This window comes from Ursus arctos, unplaced genomic scaffold, assembly GCF_023065955.2.
Source record: "Ursus arctos isolate Adak ecotype North America unplaced genomic scaffold, UrsArc2.0 scaffold_20, whole genome shotgun sequence".
Taxonomy (NCBI): domain Eukaryota; kingdom Metazoa; phylum Chordata; class Mammalia; order Carnivora; family Ursidae; genus Ursus; species Ursus arctos.
In genome coordinates this window covers 20,657,532-20,682,936 of record NW_026622875.1, presented here as the reverse complement: position 1 = coordinate 20,682,936, position 25,405 = coordinate 20,657,532, and the positions used below count along the sequence as shown (strand labels likewise).

General features: G+C 38.9%; 1 protein-coding gene and 1 pseudogene across 15 annotated transcripts in view; one reads left to right on the top strand and one right to left on the bottom strand.

Moving 5' to 3' along the window:
• PLS1 (plastin 1) overlaps nt 1-25,405 on the top strand; it is a 102,589-nt gene that overhangs the window by 32,933 nt on the left and 44,251 nt on the right. For 5 of the 15 annotated variants that reach the window (XM_026497185.4, XM_044383461.3, XM_044383465.3 and 2 more), the window contains one exon: nt 4,138-4,168. The exons of 4 other annotated variants lie outside the window; for them this stretch is intronic. Coding sequence is in view for 1 of the 11 variants with exons in the window: in XM_057315938.1 (XP_057171921.1) it covers nt 23,214-23,377 (164 nt within the window). In the remaining 10 variants the exon portion in view is untranslated. Of the gene's footprint in view, nt 1-4,137; nt 4,169-21,270; nt 21,432-22,417; nt 23,378-25,405 lie in introns of those variants that run through there. 6 more of the 15 variants (XM_044383466.3, XM_044383462.3, XM_048216157.2 and 3 more) reach the window with 3 other exon arrangements.
• Nucleotides 24,520-24,616, bottom strand: LOC113254184 (U6 spliceosomal RNA; annotated as a pseudogene).

The following is a 25,405-nucleotide window of genomic DNA, read 5'->3' as shown; positions in this document are numbered from 1 at the left end:
CTCGATCCCAGGACCCTGAGATCATGACCCAAGCCCAAGCAGTCACCCAACCTACTGAGCCACCCAGGTGCCCCAAATTTGGAAAATTTTTACCTGTGATTCGTCAAATATTTTTTTCTGTTTCCCCTCCTCCTTAGGGACTCCAAGTACATGGATATTAGTCACCTGAAGTCCCACAGATCACTGATGATATTTTTAATTTTTTTTGTAATTTCTTTTCTCTGTTTCATTTTGGATAGTTTCTATTGCTATGTCTTCAAGATCACTATTCTTTTCTTCTACAATGTCTAATCTGCCCTTAAGACCACCCAGTGTATTGTTCATCTGGCATGTTATAGTTTTTATCTCTAGAAGTTCAGTACAAATCTTTTAAAGTATTTTCAATGTCTCCACACTTAACTCTTTTAAGCATTCGGAATATAGTTGTAATGATTGTTTTGGTGCCATTATCTGATAATTCTATTATCTGTGTCAGTTCTGGGTCATTTTTGGTTGACCGACTTGCCCATATCATTATGGGTCATGTTTTCTTTGCTCATGTATTTCATGCTCAGTATAAAAATCTAGAAAATTAAATTGCTGAAAGCCAAGATAATGGAACTGATCTTTAAGGATAAAATCTTAAAAGAAACCAAAGAAAAAAGATCACTTACATAATTACATACAGAGGAAGAAAGATAAAGACAATGTAAATTTCCTGTTGGAAATAATGTGCATAAGAGAGTGAAGGAACATCATTAAAATACTGAAAGGAAAGCGGTCAACCTAGAATTTTACACCCAACAAAAATATCTTTCAAAAATAAAGATGAAATAAAAACCTTTCAGACGTGTAGCAAGTGGAAAAATTCATCCTCAGCAGACCCCCACTATAAAAAATGTTATAGGAAGATCTTCAGGCAGAAAGAAAATGATACCATACAGATATACAGATCTTTACAAAGGAAGGAAGAACACCAGAAATGGTACTGTGTATATAGGTAAACTGTAAGGTCTTTTCTTATTATTTAAGTATATTTGAAAGATAAATATTTAAATGAAAGAATAAAATGTATATGGGGTTTATAATATATGTAAAATGTATGTCAAAAGTAGCATAAAGGACTGGTGGGGAAAAATGGAAGTATACCACTGTAACATCCTTCTATTCTATGTGGAATGGTGTCATATCACTTGAAGATAAGCTGCGATGAGTACAAACCCTAAAGCAACCACTCAAATAACAGAGTTGAGCCAAGAAAGGAGAAAAAATGGAATTATAAGTAATAGTTCAGTAATCCAGAAACAGATAGAAAAAAGAGGAAGAAAGGAAACAAAGACCAGGTGGGACAAAGAGCAAGATAAGAGACTTAAACCTAACCATATCGATGATCACATTAAAAGGTTAATGGAAATAAATAGACAGAAAAATAAATAAAAAGTTAATGGTCTAAACACCCCAGTTAAAAAGCAGAGATAGTTCAGATTGGGTGAAAATACAACACCCACCTAAATGTTGCCTTGAAGAAACTACGCTTTAAATATAAAGACATAGATAGATTAAAAGTAACAGGATTGGAAAAGATAAACCATGGTAAGGCAAACCAAAAGAAAGCTGGACTCTGACTATATTAATATCAGGCAAAAGCTATTTCTAGGGATAAAGAAGGTCATTTCATAATGATAAAGGGGTCAATTCATACTTATATACTTAATAGCAGATCTTCAAAATAAATGAAGCAAAACTTGATACGCAGTAAGAAATAGATCCCCAATAATAGTTGAAGATTTCAGTTGAATAGAGACAGTAGACAGAAACTTAGTGAGAACTTAGAAGACAACACTATCATCCAACTTGACGTTTTGTATTTATAGAACACTCCACCCAACAGCAGCAGAATGTTCTTTCTTTTAAAGTGAACACAGTGTTCACCAAATTAGATCATATGCTAGTCCATAAAACAAGTCTCAATGCAAGTCAAATGAAGCATGTTTTCTCACCATAGTGGAATTAAATTAAAAACCCAATTAGGGAAATCCACAAGTATTTGGAAACTAATTAATAACTCAGTGATGAAAGAAGAACTTAAAAACAGAATGAAGTATTTTAAACTGAATTAAAATGAAATTGAAGTGAAATGAAAACACAACATATCAAAATGTGTGAGATACCACTTAAAGCAATACTTAGGGGGAACTATTGCACTAAAAGGCCCTGTATGAAAAGAAGAAAGACCTCAAATCAGTGGCTTCATTTTCTTCCTTAAGAAGCTAGAAAAAGAAGAGCAAAATAAGTCCAAAGGCAGAGTAAAGAAGATAATAATGATGAGAGTAGATATCAACAAGATTGAAAACAGAAAAATAGAGAAAAATCAATGAAACCAAAAGCTAGTTTTTGAGATGATCAATAAGACTGATAAACATCTAGCCAGACTGAGTAGAAAAAAAAAAAAAGACACATATCAATATAAGGAATGGGAGAAGTGACATCACTATAGACTCTATAGATATCTATATCTAATTCCCTATATTTATTAAAGAAATTGACTTTGTAGTTAAAAACATTCCTGCAAAGAAAACTCCAGGCCTAGGTGGAACATAGGAACTATATAACATAGGGACAATATAAGGAACACATAATACCAATTCTGTACAAACTTCTTCAGACAAGTAGGAAGGCGTATTTCCCAACTCATCAATAAAGCCAAAATGATTCTGACGCCAAAACCAAAGGAATTACAAAACAACTGCAGAATAATATTAAAGAAAAATGAACGCATATGTCCATTGATTTTTATACTTATGTTCACAGCAGCTCTTGTGTAACAGTCTAAATTTGTAAACAAACTAAATGTCTTAATGATTTGTCCTACAAAGGAATCTTATTCAGGAATTATAAAGGAATACACTATTAAAATACACAGCAACGTAGATAAACCTAAAAACATCTATGCTGAGTAAAAGAGGTCAGAAGAAAAGAGTATGTATGCACGATTCTATTTATATAAAACTCTAGAGGGGCGCCTGGGTGGCTCAGTCAAGCATCTGCCTTTAGCTCAGCTCATGATCCCAGAGTCCTGGGATTGAGCCCTGCATCAGGCTCCCTGCTTAGCGGGGGTCTGCTTCTCCCTCTTCCCTGTCCCTGCTCATGCTCTCTCTCACACTCTCAAATAAATAAAAGCTTAAAAACTCTGGAAAATGCAAGCTAATCTGTAGTGACATTAAACACATTATTGGTTGCCCAGGAACAGGGAGAGATGGGAATGGGGTATTACAGAGAGTGTGAGGAAATTTGTGGGAGTGTTATGTTCACTGTCTTGATTATAGTGATGTGTATAGTATGTCAAAACTTCGAATTTTGTACTTTAAATATGAATACTTTGGTGTTTGTTAATTATATCTTAATAAAGCTATTAAAAATAAACATTTAATTTAGAAAAGATGTTCATGAAAACTTGTGAGATCATGGGAGAAGATGTAAAATGTGGTTTTAAAAGTGGATAAGTAGTTTTATGTGTAAGTTCTCCTTTACTGGCATAATATTTTCAAGGATCCTCCGTGTTGTGACCTATGTTGTATTGCATTCCTTTTTATTGCTGAATAATGTTCTATTCTATGGATAATATCCCATTTTGTTTATTCTTTCATCAGTTGATGGACATTTTGGTTGTCTTAGCTATTATGAATAATGCTGAATAAAAAGCTTGTGAAAGTGTGGTCCAAAAAATCAACTCTAGTTTTCAAGTATGTGTGTGTTTTCAGTATAGGAATTAAAGAAAAGAGCAAAGCAGAACGTTAAAGATTATCCAAAAACCCCATCATTGTGCCATTATTTTTTATCATATGTAAACATCCTTCCGACATTTCTATATAAAATATGGAACTACTTTATTTTTTTAAGATTTTATTTACTTATTTGACAGGGAGAGAGACAGCGAGAGAGGGAACGCAAGTAGGGGGAGTGGAAGAGGAAGAAGCAGGCTCCCAGCGGAGGAGCCTGATGCGGGGCTCGATCCCAGAATGCCAGGATCATGCCCTGAGCCAAAGGCAGATGCTTAACGACTGAGCCACCCAGGCCCCCTGGAACTACTTTAAATGCAAATTTAATCTTTCTCCATTCTTTTTCCTCTTCTCACTCCTGCTGTCACCGCTCCTGAAGAGGCTGGCCAGCTTCATCAGATGTGATCAAGGTACAATTCGTGTACAGGTGTGAGTATGGGGGCCAGGAGACCTCTCTCCCCGAAACTTCCTCCCTGTCTGCTCACTTCGCCTGAGATTCTGAAATTTTTAAAAAGGAGAATACAGCTCTTTATTCTATAATTACAAAAGTAGTTTAAAGCATAGTCTCCTGGAAGAAGCAGTAAAGTAATGTGTGGCCTTTCATGTATGCTCTTCCATTTGATCCTGACAACCTTATGAGGTGTAGGTATTATTACTTCCAGTATTACAAGTGAGATCCAGAGAGGTCGGCTACCCAAGATTGCATAGCTGGTGAGATAGAAACCTAGCATTGCATCTTGGATTTTGTCAGGTTTCAAGCTCATTGGAAGGCAAGAGGGTGCAGGGTACTGAGAAGGAAGTCTGGGGCTGCTGCCCTGTTAGGGCAGAAATGCTGGCTTGAAGGGTTGGCATCTTCAACAACCCATGGCCCATTTACTGGTCTGTGAGAATGGTCTTTGGAACATAGGAACAATAGTGGTATTTCAGGGCTGGCAGAAACACATATGCTTTAAAAAGACTGCCTAGGTGTAGAGTTTAGTATATGTGTTAAAATGCAGCCCTACCATCTGTGTCTTTGAGGCTCATTTTGGAATGTAATGATGTGCTGCCTTATTTTAGATTTTTTTAAATATAAAAAATTAAAAGAAAATTTTATTTTAATTCCAGTTAGCATACAGTATTGTGTTAGTTTCAGGTGTATAATAGAGTGATTCAACAATTCATACATAACCCAGTGCTCATCACAAGTGCAGTCCTTAATCCATCACCTGTTTCACCCATCCTCCCTCCCACCTCCCCTCTGGTAACCATCACTTTGTTCTGTATAGTTAAGAGTCTGGTTTTTAGTTTATTTTTTTTCTCATATGTTTTGTTTCTTAAATTCCACATATGAGTAAAATCATACTGTATTTATCTTTCTCTGACTTATTTTGCTTAGCATTATACTCTCTAGCTCCGTCCATGTTGTTGCAAATGGCAAAATTTCATTCTTTGTTATGGCTGAATAGACACACATCACATCACATCACATCTCCTTTATCCATTCATCTATCAGTGGGTACTTGGGTTGCTTCTATATCTTGGCTATTGTAAATAATGCTGCAATAAACGTAGGGGTGCGTGTATCCCTTCGAATTAGTATTTTTGTATTTTGGGGGTAAATACACACTAGTGCGATTACTGGATTGTTGGGTAGTTCTATTTTCGACTTTCTGAGGAACCTCCATACTGTTTTCCACAGTTTGCATTCCTACCAACAGTGTGTGAGGGTTCCTTTTTCTCCACATCCTTGCCAATGCTTGTTTTTTCATGTGGTTTTGACTTTAGCCATTCCAACAGGAGTGAGGTGGTTTTGATTTGCATTTCCCTGATGATGAGTGATGTCGAGCATCTTCTCACATGTCTGTTGGCCATCTGGTTATCTTCTTTGGAGAAATGTCTGTGTCTTCTGCCCATTTTTAATTAGATTATTTATTTTTTGGGTGTTGAGTTCTAGCAGTTCTTTTTTTTTTTTTTTAAGATTTTATTTATTTATTTGACAGAGACAGCCAGCGAGAGAGGGAACACAAGCAGGGGGAGTGGGAGAGGAAGAAGCAGACTCCCAGCGGAGCAGAGAGCCCGATGCGGGGCTCAATCCCAGAACTCTGGGATCATGACCTGAGCTGAAGGCAGACGCTTAATGACTGAGCCACCCAGGCGCCCCCTATCAGTTCTTTATATATTTTGGAGACTGACCTTTTATTGGATATATTATTTGCAGATATCTTCTCTCATTCAGTAGGTTGCCTTTTAGTTTTGTTGATTGTTTCACACTTTGCTGTGCAAAAGCTTTTTAATTTGATGTAATCCCAATAGTTTATTTTTGTTTTTATTTCCTTTGCCTCAGGGGACCTGTCTAGAAAAATGTTGCTGTGGCTGATGTCAGGAGAAGTTAATACTGCCTGTGCTCTAGGATTTTTATGGTTTTGGCCTCCTGTTTAGGTCTTTAATCCATTTTGAGTTTATTTTGTTGTATGGTATAAGAAAATGGTCCAGTTTCCTTCTTTTGCATGTTGCTGTCCAGTTTTCCCAGTGCCATTTGTTGAAGACTTTTTTTCCCCATGGGATATTCTTTCCTGCCTTGTTGAATAGGTTTGATTTTTTAAACCTCTGTAGCAAGGATGAACTCTCAGGCCTCAAAATTTAGGTGTGTATAAAATATCTTTATTTTTCTACATCAGCATAGTTTCTATTATTAGTAGCCGTATAGAGGAAGACTTTTCTAGCCATACAGGGTAAAACAGTCATTTAAGGCTGAACTCAGTTATCTTCTTCTTTGGGTGGTATTTAAGTTTTTGGAAATTTCATTGTGTCATGGCATGGATTTGAGGGTAGTGAGTTTAGTTCAGGACTGTTGTTTGTCTGACACTGGCTTCTGGTGAGACTTAGGTTCCTGTGTGGATGTCCCTTTCTGCTGATATCTGCAGAAGTGTCTGAATTCCCAATTGTCTGTAGTCCATGTGGTGTCCCTTCATTAAGATCCTGAATCCTGAGGGTTCCTTGCTGGCTCAGTTGGTAGAGCATGCAACCCTTATCTCAGGATGTGAGTTCAAGTTGCACCTTGGGTGTAGAGGTTACTTAAAAATAAAATCTAAAAAAAAAAAAAAAAAATCTGAATCCCCTTCAAATCCACCTGGCTTAGTAGTGGAATGGTGGAGGGTATGTGGTAGGGGGATTGTAGAAGAGTTAGTTACTTTTGAGCAATTTTACCCCATTATACATGAGATTGCATGTCTCTCCCCAGTTCCCACTCCTCCATGGAACACTTTCTGGATCACTTGGGTATACAGAAGCCTCTCTCTCATCTGTTAATTCTTTGTATACAGACCACACCATCTGCCCTGTGACACCTCTTATAACATCTTAAAAATGATCTTAAGATCATTTTAACATCTTTTAACATTGTTTTCTGAATTTTAGTGATTGCACACATAATACTAACATTGCTATTTAACTTTCTATTTGTGTTTCTCACACATCCCGCCCTCTCCCCACCACCACAACTCGTTTGTAAGTTCCTGGAATGCCCAGACCAGATATTAAATGTCTTGATGCTCTTCTCAACTGCTTAGCATTGGGCTAGAAGTGTAGGTGGTCCTCAGTAAATATTGGCTGAATGAACAAATGAATTGAAATTTTTTGAGTACAGAAAATAAATCTATTTTATATCTCAACATAGTGTTGAACCCCGAGTAGTCATAAACTATTTACTTCATTTGATTGAATTGAGAGTCACTTTGTTATTTCTACATGTATTTCCAGTGCCCAAGGAAGCCTAGAACAACGCTTCCTAAATGCAAATGAGTTAAGGTTTTGATTACAGTCACCTAAGAGGGGTGCCTGGCTGGCTCTGTTGGTAGAGCATGGGACTCTTGATCTTGGGGTCATGAGCATGAGCCCCATGCTGGGCATAGAGATTACTTTAAAAAATAAATAATAAAGAAAAAAATGAAGCTTTAAAAAATTAAAATCAGCTGGGAGAATTTTATAGCATAGGGAAGATAAAATGAGTATAATTACATGCATGGCATGTCAGAGATAGGATATAATACAAAGCCAGAAAAATCAAAGACCTGGCAAGTAGTATTTGTGATGGCAATTGTTCAAGAGGATGTTAGCAAACAGTGGGTAGATGACTCTAATTCACTTCTCTGAGGCTAAGAGAGAACAACTATACTGAGCAGATGATTCCCCTGAGCTTGTACCTGGTAGGATTTTAATGATTTTCTGTGCTTGCATTCAAATAACAAATTTTTATTGAGTACCACCTATGGGTAAGCAATGTGTTGGACACTCAATATTCAGAGATGATCTGAGAAAAGGTGTTTCGTACATCCCCAAATGCGTAGTCCTTGATGGAGGACAGAAGATATAGTGTGCACACTGGCATTCACCAAAGTGTTAAATGACTTTCTTTGGCATTGCTGAGGGATGTAGCTGCTTGGTCTGAGGGAACTGAGGAAGACTCCAGAGGGAAATGGTATTTACCTGGATCTGGAATGATTACCAGGAATTTGCAGGGTGAGGAAAGGCTAAAGGGAATTCTAGGAAAAGGGCATGTGCAGAGGGTTGGTATTAAGGGGTAAGTAACATGTACAGGATCTGCTCAGTGTGACTGGAGCATGTGGTATGGGCAGGGGTGGTATCTCATGATATAGGGACATTCCATTAGATACCAGCTTGGATTTATTCTAGTAGTACAGAAAGTTTATCTCCTCCAGTTTTCAAAATTATTATTATTTAAAGATTTATTTATTTGAAAGAGAGAGAGTGTGAGTGGGGGGAAGGGGCAGAGGGAGAGAATATCCAAGCAGACTCCTGCTGAGCTTGGAGCCTGACACGGGGCTCGATCCCAGGAGCCATGGGATCAGGACCTGAGCCGAAACCAAGAGTTGGATGCCGAACTGACTGAGCCATGTGGGTGCCCCTTCAAAATTATTTTTAACTGTCATGTAGGAATGGTTAAATGTGAATCTTCACTTTTTTCCTTCTTTCACTTGTCTCTTATAAAAGTAATATATGATCATTGAATAAAATATGCAGCTATATAGAAAAAAATTCAATCACCCATAATCTTGCTACCCTCATCCCCCAAATTGCTCCTGTTACCAGTTTTATGTATAGCATCTCCTGTTCATTTTTAAAATACCTTTAAATGTAGTTTTTAAAAAATTATGTCCTGTTTTTTGCTTATAAATGAATTCCTTATCTCTGAATATTTCAGGCATACTTATTTTAAAGTTTCTTTCATGATTTCCAGTTTGGAAGTCTTTTACTGTCTTCCATCATGATGGGTTCTTATATGATTTGTAATGTTTGTGAGCTTATCTTCAGCATATTTTCTTTAGTGGAGTTCAGTGTATTCTCTAGGTGGTGGAGTTGTGCCTATGGGGCGGTTTTGCTTCTGCCTGCCAGATCCATATGGTTTCATTGGTTTTTTAGGTTCCTGCAGTAAGGTGATGTAAAATTCAGAACTCACACTCACACGCAGGGCAGATTTGGAATTCTGATTTCTCATGCGTACCTTTTCTCTATATAGAGTCTATGTTGAGCATCCCTCTTTACAGAGAGGATGGCCCCTTCCTGGTTTCCGGCTTTATATTCTACTTCTGGGTTTCTGCTGTGTTCAGTCTGAGGTTTCAACTCCTGTCCCTTGAGATGTGAATGTGGACCTGCTGTTGCCACTTCATTTCTGGTACCAGGAGATTTCTTTTGCTTGCTTAGGCTTAGATACATATTGAAAAAAGTTAAAGATTCCTATTTTATCCAAGATTTTCTTTTTAAGAGGGAGAAAGTGGGGGAGAGAGGGAATCTTAAGCAGGCTCCATGCCTAGCACAGAGCGCAGTGCAGGAATCGGTTTCACAACCCTGAGATCATGACCTGAGCTGAACTCAAGAGTCAGATGCTGGACCAAGTGAGCCACCCAGGTGCCCCTTATCCAACATTTCTATGTGTTTGAAACAGGTGGAAGAACTTGCCTAATTGCCTTTATCATCTTGGCTGTCCACTCCTTGTGCAGATATATACTTTAAACAAAGCTGGGAATATATTACACATATTGATAATCCCCTTTATTTTAACCTGATAATATATTGTGATTTTTTCCTCATATTCTTTGAGAACATTACTTTTAATGACTGCCTGACTTTTATAAGAGTATGCTATATTTTATGAAGCAAATCCTCTATTTTTAGAAATTTAGCTTGTTTTAGTTTTTCCATTATTATAAGTAATGATGAGATGAACATATTTACACCAATATCTCTGCTGATTTTAGCTTGTTTCTGTAGAATAATTCCTACAAGTGGAATCCCTTCATCAACATTTTTGAGACTTTGGTCCTGTTGTTACTAAATTATCCTGCAGAAAATTTGTTTCAATTTGCACCCAGTACAGTGGGTTTCTATATTTCCTGGAACTATTGCTCCAGCTGGTTCTTATCCTTTAAAAGGATGGATGCTAATTTTCTGGGCAAAAAAATGGTATTTCATTATTATTTAACTTCCACTTGGGTTAGTGGCTGTTTTATTTTTTTAAAGATTTATTTATCTATTTTAGAGAGAGAGAGAGCATGAGTGGGAAGGGCAGAGGGAAAGGGAGATAGAATCTCAAGCAGTCTCTGCACTGAGCGTGGAGCCTGATGTGGAGCTCCGTCTCCAGACCCTGAGCTCAGGAACTGAGCCAAAACCAAGAGGCAGAGGCTTAACCGATGGCACCACCCAGGCGCCCCTAGTGGCCATTTTAAAAGGATGTTGTCAGTTTAGAAAATTCTCTTCGTCATGTGAGGCTAGAGTGGCTACCAACTTGTCCTTTTTTGTTATTTGCTATTCCCCTACTGCCTTCTAAGGAGGTTGGATCTTTGCGGTGAAGGTGTGTTTGGTGACAGGGTGGTGGGTGAAAGAGTGCAAACTGCAGAAGTGAGCGAAGAGTTGAATTGCTCAACACAAGAAAAGTGGTGGGGGTGAAGGTTAAGGAAAGAAATACCCTGGAGAATGGGAGGCTGAAACCTAAAGAGGGTGGTCTGGGAATTTTGTCAGTGAAGGAGGTGCTATTGCAGAGAGGAGTTTGGGGAAAAGATGGGGGTAATTAAAGGAACATGTGCAGAGTTTTGTCCAGTTGGTGGGCAATGTAAACTTTCTTCTCCACCTCCACAAAATCTTAAGTAAAATATTTCTCATTAAATGCATTGTTGGCTGTTTGAGGATATATGTTTAAGTTGATGGACACAGAGTAAGAGCCAAGTACCGGGTAGGGAAAGTTAGGGAGGGCAGAACCCCCTGAAGTAGCCCTCACAAAACACCGGAATACTGGACTAAGGTAGTGACAAGTGAAGATGGAGAGGAGGGGGTATTCCAGAATTTGGAGGTAGGATTTGGTGGTGTTATGGTTTTTTGTAGGGAGAGGGTAATGGAGTCACCCTTGCAGTTTGGGAAACTGCATACATAGGAGATGTCTCGGATGACTGGGACCAACCTTGGGAAGAAAGGTCCCTGTTTCCAGGCTTATAACTGGGGGTGTGGATGCTAGTGCTTTTGAATGGATGACATGGGCCCAGAAGGTGCTGCTGTCAGAAAGTGTCTTCCCTATTTTTCCTGTTCTCCTATAAGTTCTGGAGTCCTGGTATAGCTCAGAGAATGGAGAGGGATTTATATTAACTAGTGTTGGTCTTCTCAAGTGATCATGTTGAGTAGGCCTTTGAGCTAACTTTAATTTAGTTCAGGAAAATAAGGATTATAATTTGAGAGTTGAGGAAATTTTATAGCTTTACAATTTATTATTCAGACTTTCTGTGTCCTTATTCGCTTTTGACTCATTAAACTATCAGCAAACATCCCCTACAGTAGTTGTGCTCTTGTTAATTTCTTCCTTTACGTCTAAAGCTATACAACCTGTGGCATATAAACATTAATGCCAGTGTGTCTTAATTTTGACTGTATTTGTCTTCAGTGGTGTTTACTGTGAGTCCTTTTTTGATGTAAATACTCTTACCCAGCATTGGCAAAGATTTGTCCTAGAACTCTGAGCACAGCATTTTACTCCTGTCTAGATGCCTGTTCTGTCATCTGTGGAGAAGTGTGGACTGGATTTTATAAATGTGATAAATCATTAACTTCACTGTGTCTCAGTTTCTTTGTTGGGAGACCAATACCTAATAAGGGGTTAAAGAGGTAAAATGGATGCTTGGAAAGTGTAAAATACTCGATAAATATAAAGTGCTGTTTAATTTTTCTAACGCCAAGATTCTGGTGTGAGAAAATTTCCAGAGCTGGTAGTGGGCACTGCCTCCTTCCATTCTCCACGGCTAAAGGTGCAGATACCTCCTAGCGCTTGGGCAGATACCTAGTTGCATTCTGGAGTTGTCCATCTCCTGGGAGTAGGACCGGCTCTGACCTGTCATGTTCGGCTAGTAGAATCCTTCTGTGGTAGCATGCAGACTGTTAAAAGAGTGATAAAACCATAGACTCCCTAACTGTTGTACTCTTTAAGAAAACTGTGGTGATAGTGTTGATTCTTTGTAATATGGCATCCTTTGCATTTGTTGGAAAATACCATTTTTTGGTGCTAATGATTTTTAACCATAATTGATAGAAATTTAGGATTTTATGGGTCATTGGAAATACACACACACATACATATGATAATTCCTTCCTTTGTCAGTTAATAAAGAGGGTCAGGGTTGATTTCTGCAGGTTGTAAATAAAACACTGAAACACCGTTTTAAATTATGTGCAAAGTGAAACACTTCAAATTTTAATCAGTGTGTGCTTTGGAGGTTAAAGTTCAAACCCTGACCCGGAAACACCCTGGGTAGGACTCCTCTGCTCACTTGAACACAAGTTGGACAAGAATGTCTGTATTGCTGTGAATCATTTACATGGAAATTCTTGGGTGGAAATGGGGGGAACGACTTATAAACTAGGAAGTGATGCCCAGATTATTCCAGAGCTCTTGGAAGTGACTCACAGCTTCCTGTTCTCTGACAGCTCTTTGGTGTTTGTGTTGAGGCATTTATTCTGAATGAAATATTTGGCAATATAGGCAGTTACAGTCTGGGAAATTACCTCCCTAATGTATAATTTTCAGTGACTAAATAATACATAGAAAATAGGAGCAAGGTACTTTTGTAGAGACAGAAAAAAATGTAATGTAAAGTAATTCATATAATTCTCACAAAGCTCACTTAAATCCTTCCATTCATTCCCTGAGTTTCTAGGAAGACAGATCACACATAGATAAATTAAAACAGTGTTTTCAGGAGTTGAAACTCTGAGGCACTTTATTTTACAACCTGCAAAAACCAACTCTGGCCCTCTTTCTTAACTGATCTGTCCCTGATCCTCTTTATTAACTGTCCACACTTCACCCTAATTCTGTGCTGGAAAGCCAGGTTCTAGGGCAGCTTCTAATAGGAAATCGTCACAGGGTGTCTAACTTGGATGTATGGAGACCACCACCATGAAGTATAACTAAAGGTCTGGACTTGGAAAACTCCCTGGGCATGGATCCCACTCTGCCACTTATTGTGAAGCTTGGGGCATCAATTTCTTTACTGTAAAATGGGAGTTGGTACCAACCTCAGGGAGGTTGTAGTAGTACCAACCTCGGAGTTTCTGTGTAGATTGAGACAATATATGTACTACTTAGAACAGTGCTTGGCCTATGGTGAGCACTCATGAATGTTTATTACTGTCAGAGGGGGAAGGGAAGTCTCCCTTGCCTTTTTGGACTGCTGTTGTGTATGAGTGCTCTGTTTTGTGATTTCTTTGGCTGGAGAGTTTGGGGGAGACTTTATGAGTCCTGTTTCTATGACCTTCAGGTGTTCTTAATTGGGTGGGATGAGTTCAGTTCAGGAGAAAACTATTAGAGTAGCATGCTTGTATTTGCTTGGGAGTTAGATTTCAACCTTGGTTTTTGCTTCATGCAAACATAGAGATTGTGCAGAAGGCAAATGAACCTAGGACAAAGAGATTCTCTACAGCTGTGGGTCTTCTTGGTATCCCCTGACCACAGGGTTGGGCATGTGGCCTGAGCTCTGCCAATCAGACTGACATCCTGGGGATTAGACTGTCATACCATGGCTAGTGATGGTTGAGGCATCTGGAGACAGAGCTCTAAACGCTCTAAAAGTTTCCGCTGTGGAGCTCCTTAGAACTGCCTGGCGCCTGTCCTTCCAGAGCCTGCTTGTTCAGCCCTCCCTGACTGTTTGAGCCAGCATGTTCCAGTGTGTTCCTTTTTTGGCAGATTTTGCCAGAATCAGTTTTTGTTGCTTACAATGAAAATATCTTAACTGGCACAAATACCAAGGAGGCAGATTAAATATGTTCATTGTCAGTAAATAAGGGGATACAGATGAAGCTAAGAGTCTTGGAAATCATAGAAAATTCCTTTTTGGAGAGTATGGCTTACAGTGAGAAGATCACTGGTTTTCTGAGGTGCGTAAGGAGTGAATTATTGACCTATTTGAATGGAAAAAGGAAGAGTCCTTTAGGCTGGACAGCATTGGCCTGCTCCAAAAAGAAGGTGTAGCATGCGGGCATCTTTGGAGATGGAGGGGGTTATTTTTCACGTCAGAAGTTGAAATTACCAGTAGGCAAAAAGACAAACCCATTTTATTTAAAGAAGATATTCTTCATTGTGCTTTATGGTGTAGTGCCCATAACTAACAATTTGTATTATAGCTTCAACATTAGGGCTGATTTTAAAAAAAGAAAGATATATTTGCAATAAACTGAAGAACTATGATGCTCTTTTGCAGAAGGATTTAGAAACAATTACTAAATATATTAAAGTTATTTTTTTAAAAGGCTTTCAGAGGAGTGACATCTTTTAAATAAGATCACTCACCATTATTGTCACCAAAAGGTTAAAAGTGGAGTTTTTGAGTATTTATGTTGTATTGTATCATCTTATCATCGTAACATTTTTAATTATAGAAGAAATATAAGATATTCCATTGTTCTCAAAAAACTTAAAAATTAGCTAAGGTGCTGTTATTCAACATAGATACTTAGAAAACAACTCAGTTTTGTCAGAGTGAGCGTTCTCTAGGTAGACCACTAAGAATTTTCTCCCTTACCTGGAATTTGCATCTTTCTGTGACTATTCATTTTTCAAGGTCCAGTTCAAATAGTACCTCCACTGTGAAGTCTTCTTGGAAGACTGGAAGCAGTCAGAAGATTCTTCCTTTCCTACGAATTTCATTTTAGCGTGCATTATAGTTCTGGAGGTGGCATCCTAGTTTTTGAGGGCTGACTCTTCGGTAGAGGCTATGTCAGGGGCCATGCTGGGAAGGGGACCCAGAGGCAACTCAGGGCCCTGTGGGAAAGAGCTGGGATTAGTGAGTGACATCTCCAATGGGTGAGGGAGTCTCATGTGTTTGTCATTGCTGTCATCTATGGTTTATTGACTCCCTTACTAGATTGTAAATTCTTTGAGAGCTGGTTCTGTGTGTTTGTCACCATTAGATTGCCTCCAACACTTGGAGCAACACCTAGCACCCTAGATGTTCTCAGTAAACATGTGCTGAGATGAAATGAGGCCAATGAAGAAATTCATGGTGGAATTTGAGCTCCGCTTGGAGGACATGTGAAGAATTGGATGTGGGAGAATAGAGTTTCTCAGGACAGGAAATGACATGAAGGAAAGTTAAGAGACAATTAGGAAGAGGCCTTGGGAGAAAGAGAAGGTAGAGTGAGTACCAAAAATACTGGTAGAGTGAGAAAGAATTGTTAACAGGGAAGGATTAGAGTCGAGACGAATAGGTTTATAGCTAAAAATTATTGAGGATATAATCTGATGAAGGCAATTGAAGTCTAGTTTAGGGAATAACAACAACAAAAAAAAAAACAAAACAAGGAAATTTAGTTATGGAGTACATCAGCTTTTGGAATGTTTTCTTCCTCTAGAATTTAAAAATAGAGAATAATTAAGTAGCTTTATAATTTTGAATAGCAATATAGTGACATGTCATGGAATTACTGTAAACTGGAAAGCCAAAACAATAATAAAAACAGCAAATAAATTTGCTAAAGAAACCTGTTGTTTCTAATGTTCCTACTTAAATTTTGTTTCAGGCCAATTTCTTTGAGAAGCCATATGTAGATTAGATATCTAATCATGTATAAAAATGCTATTAAAGACTAGATGGAGGGGTGCCTGTCTGGCACAGTCAGAAGAGCATGTGACTCTTGATCTCATGAGTTTGAGCCCCATACTGCATGTAGAGATTACTTAAAAATAACTAAATAAATAAATTAAAAAAGCCCAAAAAACTGGATAGTGAGTTTTGTTTTTTCAGCCTCATTTATTCCTGAATTCCTGTCTGCCATACATCTTTCTTATTCCCTTTGTACTTTGGAAGCACATTATTGTGCCACACAGCAAATTATTGAGGGTCCCATGGAGGTCTAGGTCAAGACCTAGAAAAAATTGAAAATTGATTGACCTTTTTGAAAATTGAACTAACTTATAGGGACTTTGATATTTGGGGAGACCTGCTTTTGGTGAGCTGTTGGATAAAGCTACAAACATCTTGGGTGTCTGTTATTTTTACTGTCAGGTGTTAGGTAAATTTCTTTTTTTTCCCCTCTACCTGCAATGCATTAGTAATATCCTGATTTTAACAATTTGTTGACTCTATTTATTATTGCAGCTAGATTGCCTGCCCTGCCTCACAACAGAAAGACCTGCCATTCCTCATAATATATTACTACTCAGTTTGTCATCTTTAATAAGAAATGAATTAGGAGAAATGAGAAGGGTCTTTCTGGATATAGAGAAGGGGGAAAAGGTACAAAGAAGCCACAAGTCCGGAGGCCTTTAGGCTATGAACATAGTCTTTAGTGCTGTGGGAGCAACCATAAACTGACTTCTGTACTTCACTGATGCACTGAATTTCTGGGGTTAGGTGTGGTGGTGGTGGTGGTAAAATACAAATTATGACAAAAATCAATGATATTGTAATAGTGTTGTGTGGTGACAGATGGTAGCTACACTTTTGGTGAGCATAGCATTAACATATAGAGATGTTGGGTCATGATGTTGTACATCTGAAACTGATGTAACATTGTGTGTCAACCATACTGAAGTAAAAAAACTAAAAATGGGGGCCAGGGTGGCTCAGTCGGTTAAGCGTCCAGCTCTAGATTTCAGCTTGGGTCATGATCTCAGGGTCGTGAGATTGAGCTCCATGTTGGACTCCGTGCTGGGTGTGGAGCCTGCTTAAGATTCTCTCTCTCCCTCTCCCCCTTCCCCCCAAAAAAACTAAAAAAATTATGACAAAAATAATGCTTCTTACTTAGATGTAAACTTAGAAAATATAATTATGATTAATTTTCTTTACTAATTCAGAATGTTCAAATATTTTCTATCATTTGAGGAATTGACCCCCCTTTTTTCTTTTTATAAACTATGTCTGTATATCAGTTTGAACTCTTTGTTGCAGGCAACAGAAACCCAGTTTAATTGGTTTTTTTTTTAAAGATTTTATTTATTTGTTTGACAGAGATAGAGACAGCCAGCGAGAGAGGGAACACAAGCAGGGAGAGTGGGAGAGGAAGAAGCAGGCTCATAGTGGAAGAACCCGATGTGGGGCTCGATCCCATAACGCCGGGATCATGCCCTGAGCCGAAGGCAGACGCTTAACCGCTGTGCCACCCAGGCGCCCCTAATTGGGTTTTTAAAAAATTGTTTCAAGTAACTTAAGTATCAAGGTTTTAGCCCAGTGAGATTTTGCATTCAACCATTCTGGGTCACATTTTCTCTTCATCCACTGGCTCTGCTTTCTGCTGTGTTGGTTTTGGCTTCATTTTTAGCCCCCAGGTCTTCCCCTCCTGGAGGCAAGATGCATGCAGCTGTTCCCGCCTCTACATCTTCATGAAAAACTGATCCAGCGGAGTCTGTGGGACTTTTATTATAGAAAGTTCCACAAAAGCTTTTTTTATGTCTCATTGGCTCCAACTGAATTACATTCCTGTCCCTAAACCAAATCCCTTTGACCAGAAAATATGATGTGCTGATTGGCTTGGACCTAGAGCTTCACTCAAATGATATGCATGGATTATATGGAATGAGTGGAACTCCCAAGCTAAAATTGGTGCTGTTACTAGAAGAAGGGAAATAGTTACTGGAGAAGAAAACAAAGCATGTTCAGAAAATGATACTTGAAGTTTTGATGATATTATAACATTTTAGAATAGCAACTTTGTTAACAGTGGTGTGTTGAATTTTCTCGGAGAGCCAGAGAAGTCATAAAGTGGGGGTGGGGGGTGGGAGGTGGGAGTGGGGGAGAGTAGATGGGATATAAATAATAAGTGAGAAGGGAAAGATCCTGGGATAATGGCCAGATTCAGTTACCTGAGCTAGGAATCTGATTAGTGGTCTCCTGACCTGCTGGCTCCTCTTCTCTCAGAGGAGCTGTCACTTGGAAATATCCCTTACTGGGATCAGGGATGTGGTGAGTGGTGCATAACTGAGGTTGGGTTTTGACACGTTAAGAGACTAACGTGTCTTCTGGCTCTTAGAATGAGCTAATTTGATGGGAGTGTTTCTAGAGAAACATAGAGTGTTTCCAAGTTCCTTTGAAAGGCCAAGTGAAGTGACATGGAATTAGAGAGATGTAGAAGCAAAGTTAATAGACCAGAGTTCTAGTCTGACACACATCGTGCTTTATAAGAATTCAAATTGTTTGCAAAATTTGAAAATAAAATTTCACATGAAAATACCGATATCTGGGGTGCGTGGCTCAGGTGGTTAAGCATCTGCCTTCAGCTCAGGTCATGATCCCAGGGTCCTGGGATCGAGCCCGCATCAGGCTCCCTGCTCAGTGGAGAGACTGCTTCTTCCTTTCTCTCTCTCTCTGCCTTTCCCCCTGTTCATGCTTACTCTCTCTCTCTCTCTCAAATAAATAAAATCTTAAAAACAATAAGGATTTCTGGTTTCTCTTTAAAAATCAGAAGATTTGGCAACCTTGGTCCTGATTCCTGTGGGCAACAGTCCTCTGGAGCTCAGCAGTGGCTTCCCCTTCAGAACCTGGCTGGCATCCTGGACATATCAGGAAAAGGCTAAAGGCTGGGGAGTCAAATATAAGAGCCTCCATCCTCCTCTAGGACTTTGGGGACCAGGAAGAATTTTCATGGACTGCTGGGTAGAAGTGGTACCGAGCTCAGGTCCATGGGGCATCATTGGTTAGCAGGTCCCAAGAAGAACTGATTCCCACTTGATAGACTGTAATTTCCTTCACTTTACAAATTAGCTATACTCACTCGATGTTGAATTTGGAGAGAGCTTGAGGCTTCAGGAAAATACTAGGGACTAAGTCTTCCTCTTTCTTTTTGCTTTCTTTCTCTTTCTTTCTTTCTTTCTTTCTTTCTTTCTTTCTTTCTTTCTTTCTAGATTTTATTTATTTATTTAACAGATAGAGACAGCGAGAGAGGGAACACAAGCAAAGGGAGTGGGAGAGGGAGAAGCAGGCTTCCCGCCGAGCAGGGAGCCCGATGTGGGGCTCGATCCCATGACCCTGCGATCATGACCTGAGCTGAAGGCAGACGCTTAATGGCTGAGCCACCCAGGCACCCGTTCCCCTTTCTTTCACATCCCAAATGGTCCCAATCAGTCTTCTATGGATACTCTTTTTTTTTTTTTTTAAGATTTTTATTTATTTATTTGACAGAGAGAGAGACAGCCAGCGAGAGAGGGAACACAGCAGGGGGAGTGGGAGAGGAAGAAGCAGGCTCATAGCGGAGGAGCCTGATGTGGGGCTCGATCCCATAACGCCGGGATCACGCCCTGAGCCAAAGGCAGACGCTTAACCGCTGTGCCACCCAGGCGCCCCTTCTATGGATACTCTTGACCTAAACTTGGATCAATAAACTCTACTTTGTATCTTTTATGCATACATTAATGCAATTTACTATTTCTCAACTAAAAAATTACTATGTGTGGCTACGCTGACATAGGGGCGAGGATTTTCCTACCTCTTGGGCAGACTGCAGTGGAGGAGCCTGTAGTTGTACCATTGGAGGCACAGTGGATACACCAGTCACCCATCTGGGGGGAGCTGAGCACAGAGTGGGAGGCAAGCTTTACACACCATCCTGCTCTGCCTAGGCCATCCCTCATCACTTTTGCACTTACTCCAGCTTTTCTTTTGGTGTTTCCAAACAGAGTTGACACTGTTTGTGGTTAGTCAGGATCAACGCAGAGAAGTCTGGAGTAAGGCCTTGTGAGAAGAGACCAGTTTTTTCCTACATGCTGACTAATTATTCAGTGAGCAGCTCTAGCTCTTCACATCCATTCATTAAGTTGCACAAATCAAGTAACATTTGAACCTCTGTATTTGGGTGACCAAATCCCATACACTGAATTGTGAAGGTCAGTTGTGGCCATAGCTTCCGTTTCAATGAGGTGTCTTTCCTTGAGAAAGTTATTCTAAGTCCTTCTATATAATCTTTTTTTTTTTTTTTTTTGGTCTGAATCCATTTCTGAATTCAAAATACTTGTTGACTCACCACATGCTCTTACATTGGTATTCTGGTGTGGGTCATGCTTCCCTCTGACTTCACTTTGCAGAAAGATGCTCAGGAGAAATCAGAGTTATATCGTCCCCATTTAATAGCTTGCTTTGTCCAAAGAGGGGTCAGTCTGGTATGTAGAGTAGGAGTCTAATATTTAACAAGGTCAGTGGTCTTCTAATTCATGTTTATATTAGAGGGTCCATAGACATTCCAATTCACTAGAGAAAATCTGATAAAGTAACAGGCTGATATGGAATATGAATGTTTGCTTTTTGGAAAACAAATGATGCCACTCCCAGTTGTGAAGTGTGGTTGAAAAAAGGGATTGCTGAAAATACAGAAAAATGAAAGTATTCTCCAGGTTTCCTTTAAACTAAAAAGAAAACCCTTTAATCAATTCATATTTCTTAGGTGTTTATTTTTTCACATAGTGATTTATTCCAGTGACCTTGTGATCTTTAAACTTGTAATGGGGAGCTGAAAATAGGACATAACAGGAAAAGAGGAGGGTTGTGGTGGAAGATAAGAGAATAGTTTATGAAGAAGGGGAGGAGGATATAGGATACCATAGTATACTGCAGGGCTCTGGAACCTCTGATCCTAGGCAGTTCTCCAGAGAAACACTATCAAGGCTTTTTCCATAAAAGTCAGGTATGAAAGAAATACCATATATATTTATGTTCTTTTAGGCAAATTTATTTCGACTGTGTTGCCTCATCCTGCCTGAGCAGTCAGGTCTTTCTCAGGTACCTGGAATCTGCCCCTCAGGTTCTGTTGTCTGGATTCTTAAACAGAGCAAAGGCTTGGAGGAAGCTCTTCTGTCCTGGGTCCTTAGTCCTCAGCGTCAGCCTGGGAAACGCCCATTGCTTACTCTGTGCATCCCTTCGGCAGAGATTCTGCTGCACCTTGTCTGTCCCTCTCTTTGCCACCCCTGTGGCCGCAGTCTTTCTTGCTGGCCTCCGCAGATTTTCCTCTTTCCCCACCAGGGTAATTTTCTCTCTCTCTCTGTCTTCCTCAGCTAGTGGCTTCTCAGAGATGTCCTCCTCCTGCTGCCCCATTCACAGCACATCCAGCCTAAGTAAACCCTAAGGAAGTTTGTACTTCTACCCAGGGACTCCAGGAACCACAGATTCCAGACTGGTTTTGCTTTCTGTGCTGCCAGCATTCCTAAGACAAGAGGTAGTTATTACTTTAGTTGAGGAGTGGGACTGGGAAAGGGAGGAGGTGGAAAATAAACACAATTTGATATTTCAATAAATTATTCTGCCACAGTAATATTAACTATTTGATTGTTCAGTAGTGAAGTACTTAAAAAAATTGTTCTCCATGTCTTTGAGGGGCTTTGGGAAGTTTTCTCCTGTTCAAAGCATATTCTTGTGTTATCTTTATTATTTTATTTACTTATTATTTTTTACTGTCTGAGTTTAAAAGTTAAACAATTATGAAATATTTAAAACAAAAAATACTGGAAAGTACAGGAATAATTTAACCAATATCCATATACTTAATGCTCAGATTGAACAGATGTTAAAAATTTTGCCATAATTGCTTCAAACTTTTCTTAAAAAATTAATAGATTGAGCTTCAGCCCCCAGCTGTGCCCCTTGCCTCCCTCTCCATAGGACAACAAATATTCTGAATTTGTCATTCCCATGTTTTTAAGTTTTACCACCTATGTTTGGCAACATACACAACAAATACAACATATACAGTATTTTGTGTTTTTATAATTTACAATAATTGGTACATATACTCTGTAACCTCTAGTACTTTGCTTTCTCCAGTTACTGTGTTTTTAAGAAACAGATGTGGTTCATTTATTTAATGATGTATATTCTATTGATTAAATAATAATGTGTTCATCCGTTATTCTAAAGAAAACAGGCATTTGCTTTAAAATATAAATTTACCCTAGGATACCTGGGTGGCGCATTCGGTTAAGCATGGGACTGTTTGTTTTGGCTCAGGTTGTGATCTCAGGGTCATGAGATCGAGGCCCCTGTCAGGCTCTGTGCTCAGTGTGGAGTCTGTTTAAGACTCTTTTTCCCTGTCCCCCTCTGCACGCACATGCACAATCTCTCCCACTCAAATAAATAAATAAATCTTTAAAAAATATAAATATGCCCTTAAAATATAAATTTGTTGAGCACTGTAAGGATTTATCATTCACTCAAGGGTGAAGTGGTCATCAATCTTTTCTTTAAAACTACCTGTGATGCTTGCAGTGAGAGAATAGGGATGTTAATTAACTACACGTTAAATTTAAGAGCTTGGAAGCACTAGAAGCAGATTTGATTTTGAATCTCTCATTTTGTCTGCCTTCCTTAGGCAGGTAATCTCTGCAGCCCTCTAATTTACATTTAAGAGAGGATGCCTGTTCCATCAGTAGAACAGATAGGTAGTGAGCTGTGTGTGAGGAGGTTAACATAGATCCGGGCCCATTGAAAGCCTCAGTAAATATTTGTCATTATTTTTTATATTACTAGAGAAGGGGAAAGTAAGGGAAGAAAGGAATTTTGGAGGATAGACTAGGGGGCCAGCTGCCTCAGCTGGGTCAATAGCTACCTCAAAAACTCAGTTGATTGAAAGACATTAGAATCTTGTTGGTCTCAGGGTTGTTCCTAATGCCTGTTCTCTGAAACTGTCTAGATCCTGGAGTTTTAGATCCTGTAAATTGTAAATGGCTGCTTAGACTAATTCTGGTAAAGCTTTTAACAGTTCAGGGAGGTTAGAAATTTGAGGGAGGATAAAAGATTGGATCAAATTTCATCTAAATTGAGTTCATCCTTAGAATATACTTCCTTAAGTTTCTAAATATATATTTGGTTGTGTCAGGATATGCTTGAGAATTAGAAGAGGGGATAACAAAGGCTTTAACTGGTGAAAGAAAGTTTTTAAAATTATATGGGCTAAGAAAAAAAGCAGAGGAGGAAAGTAGTGTTGGAATTACTGAAGAAATACATGGTACACGTCAAAATCTATGGGAAGGTATATCTATCTACAGAATTCAACATAACCTGCCCTGTTGGTGGGTCTCTGGTCAGTGATCTGGCTGCCCTCTGGACTGCATTTTTCAGGACTGACTTTGAAAAACTATGCTCTTCTGAGCCGTCTCAGGCATCCAGGTAGGAATGCTTCAATGTCAGGTGTTTGGGTACTGGTTAAGTGATGGGTTCCTCATTTCTAAAATTGCAAAGCGAATTCTAATAACTGCATTTTGCAGTGTTTCAGGACTGCCAAGTTATGTGCTTGATAAATACGAGTTGATATAGCTAGAATTTTCCCCAAAAAACTTTACCAAGAATTTTACAGAGGTAGATTTCTTTTAAAATGCATATATTGGGGCACCTGGGTGGCCCAGTCCATTAAGTGTCTGCCTTCAGCTTAAGTCATGATCCCACGGTCCTGGGATAGTGCCCTGTGTCGGGCTCCCTGCTCAGTGGGGAGTCAGCTTCTCCCTTTCCCTCTGCCCTGCTCATGCTCTCACTCTCTTTCTCTGTCTCAAATAAATAAATAAAATCTTTAAAAAATATATTTTTTAAGTAATCTCTACACCCGACATGGGGCTTGAATCCCCAATTCTGAAATAAAGGGTTGCATGCTCTGTGAACTGAGCCACCCAGGTGCCCCATTTTACTATTTTAATCATAGTATTTTGCTTTGTAAGGAAAATAGGTGCTCTTATTTGGAATTGTAACATGTAGATACCGTGCGTATCGATCTTAGCATTATCAGTATTAAATAATGTGTGCCTTCAGACTACTAGTATTTATTTTATTTTTTTCCAGTGTTTTACCACAATTGCCTGTCTTATTTTCAGTTATTTTGGTTTTGGTAGGCTTATAGTCTACAAAAGTGAATGGAAATGTGTATAAGGAAAAGTAAACCCCTTTCCCACTCTGCAACCAATCTCCTGTTCCCCTAGAGTGTCAATCACTGTTACCTTTTTTTGGTATCCTTCTGGAAATGTTTTCTAACCATACAACTGATATAGCTTCCTATCCACCCCCCACTATATTTACTCTTCTGCACCTTGCTTTGTTCTTCTAAGAGTATATCTTTCGGGATGCCTGGGTGGCTTGGTTGGTTGGGTGTCTGCCTTCTGCTCAGGTCCTGATCTCAAGGTCCTGGAATCCAGTCCCGCATCGGACTCCTTGCTCAGAGGGGAGTCTCCTTCTCCCTCTGCTGCTCCCTCTGTTTGTGCTCTCTCTCTGTGTCAAGTAAATAAATAAAATCTTTTTTTAAAAAAGGTATATCTTTTTTAAAAAAAAATATGGAACGCTTCATGAATTTGTGTGTTGCTTGCACAATGGCCATACTAATTTTCTCTGTGTTATTCCAATTTTAGTGCTGATGAAACAAGCACTTAAGAGTGTATCTTGAAGATAGCCCTATATTTTTCTGTTTCTTTCATTTAAATACCAAAGGACTTGAAGCAACTTTATTACTTATAAAAATAAACCTAAAAAATAAGAAACATATTGTATTGGTAATTGGTTTGTCAATAAGGTTAAGTGCTGGTTTTGTCTGATTGTGGGAAAATAACAATAGTTTATGTAATTAACAAATCACATAAATTCAAATAGGCATGAGCAAAAAGAATAGAACCCCAGGTATATTTATCCTTTCAAATGTGAGGTCAACACAAGGACTATTAATTTGCAGCCTTTCTGTGGAGTGCAATTGGGAAAGTTGGATCACTGTGGTTTTTATTTTTGTTTTTTAAAGGATTTTATTTATTCATTTGAGAGAGAAAGTGAGAGTGAGGTCCCGGGATCATGATCTGAACCTAAGGCAATTACTTAACTGACTGAGCCACCACCCAGGTGCTCCTTGGATCACTATTTTTAAAACTTGAGGCAAGGAGTAGAAACCATTTTGAATATGGGGAAGGATATGCAGGATGACCAAAACCACAGACATTCAAAGCCAGCCGGCAGTGACAGAATTAGCATTTTAGAACTAGGGGATTATGCTTAAAAATTCTAAAAGATCTATTTAATCTCTTTCAACACAAAATAAGTATGCCTATAAATAGTTTTAACTATAGTGAAACATTGTAAAAGTAAGAATTCAGTAAAATTTTATTATTTAATGCTAAGATGTAAGAAACTGCATCTGGGGTGTAGGATGAATTCCATTTACCCCTTTCT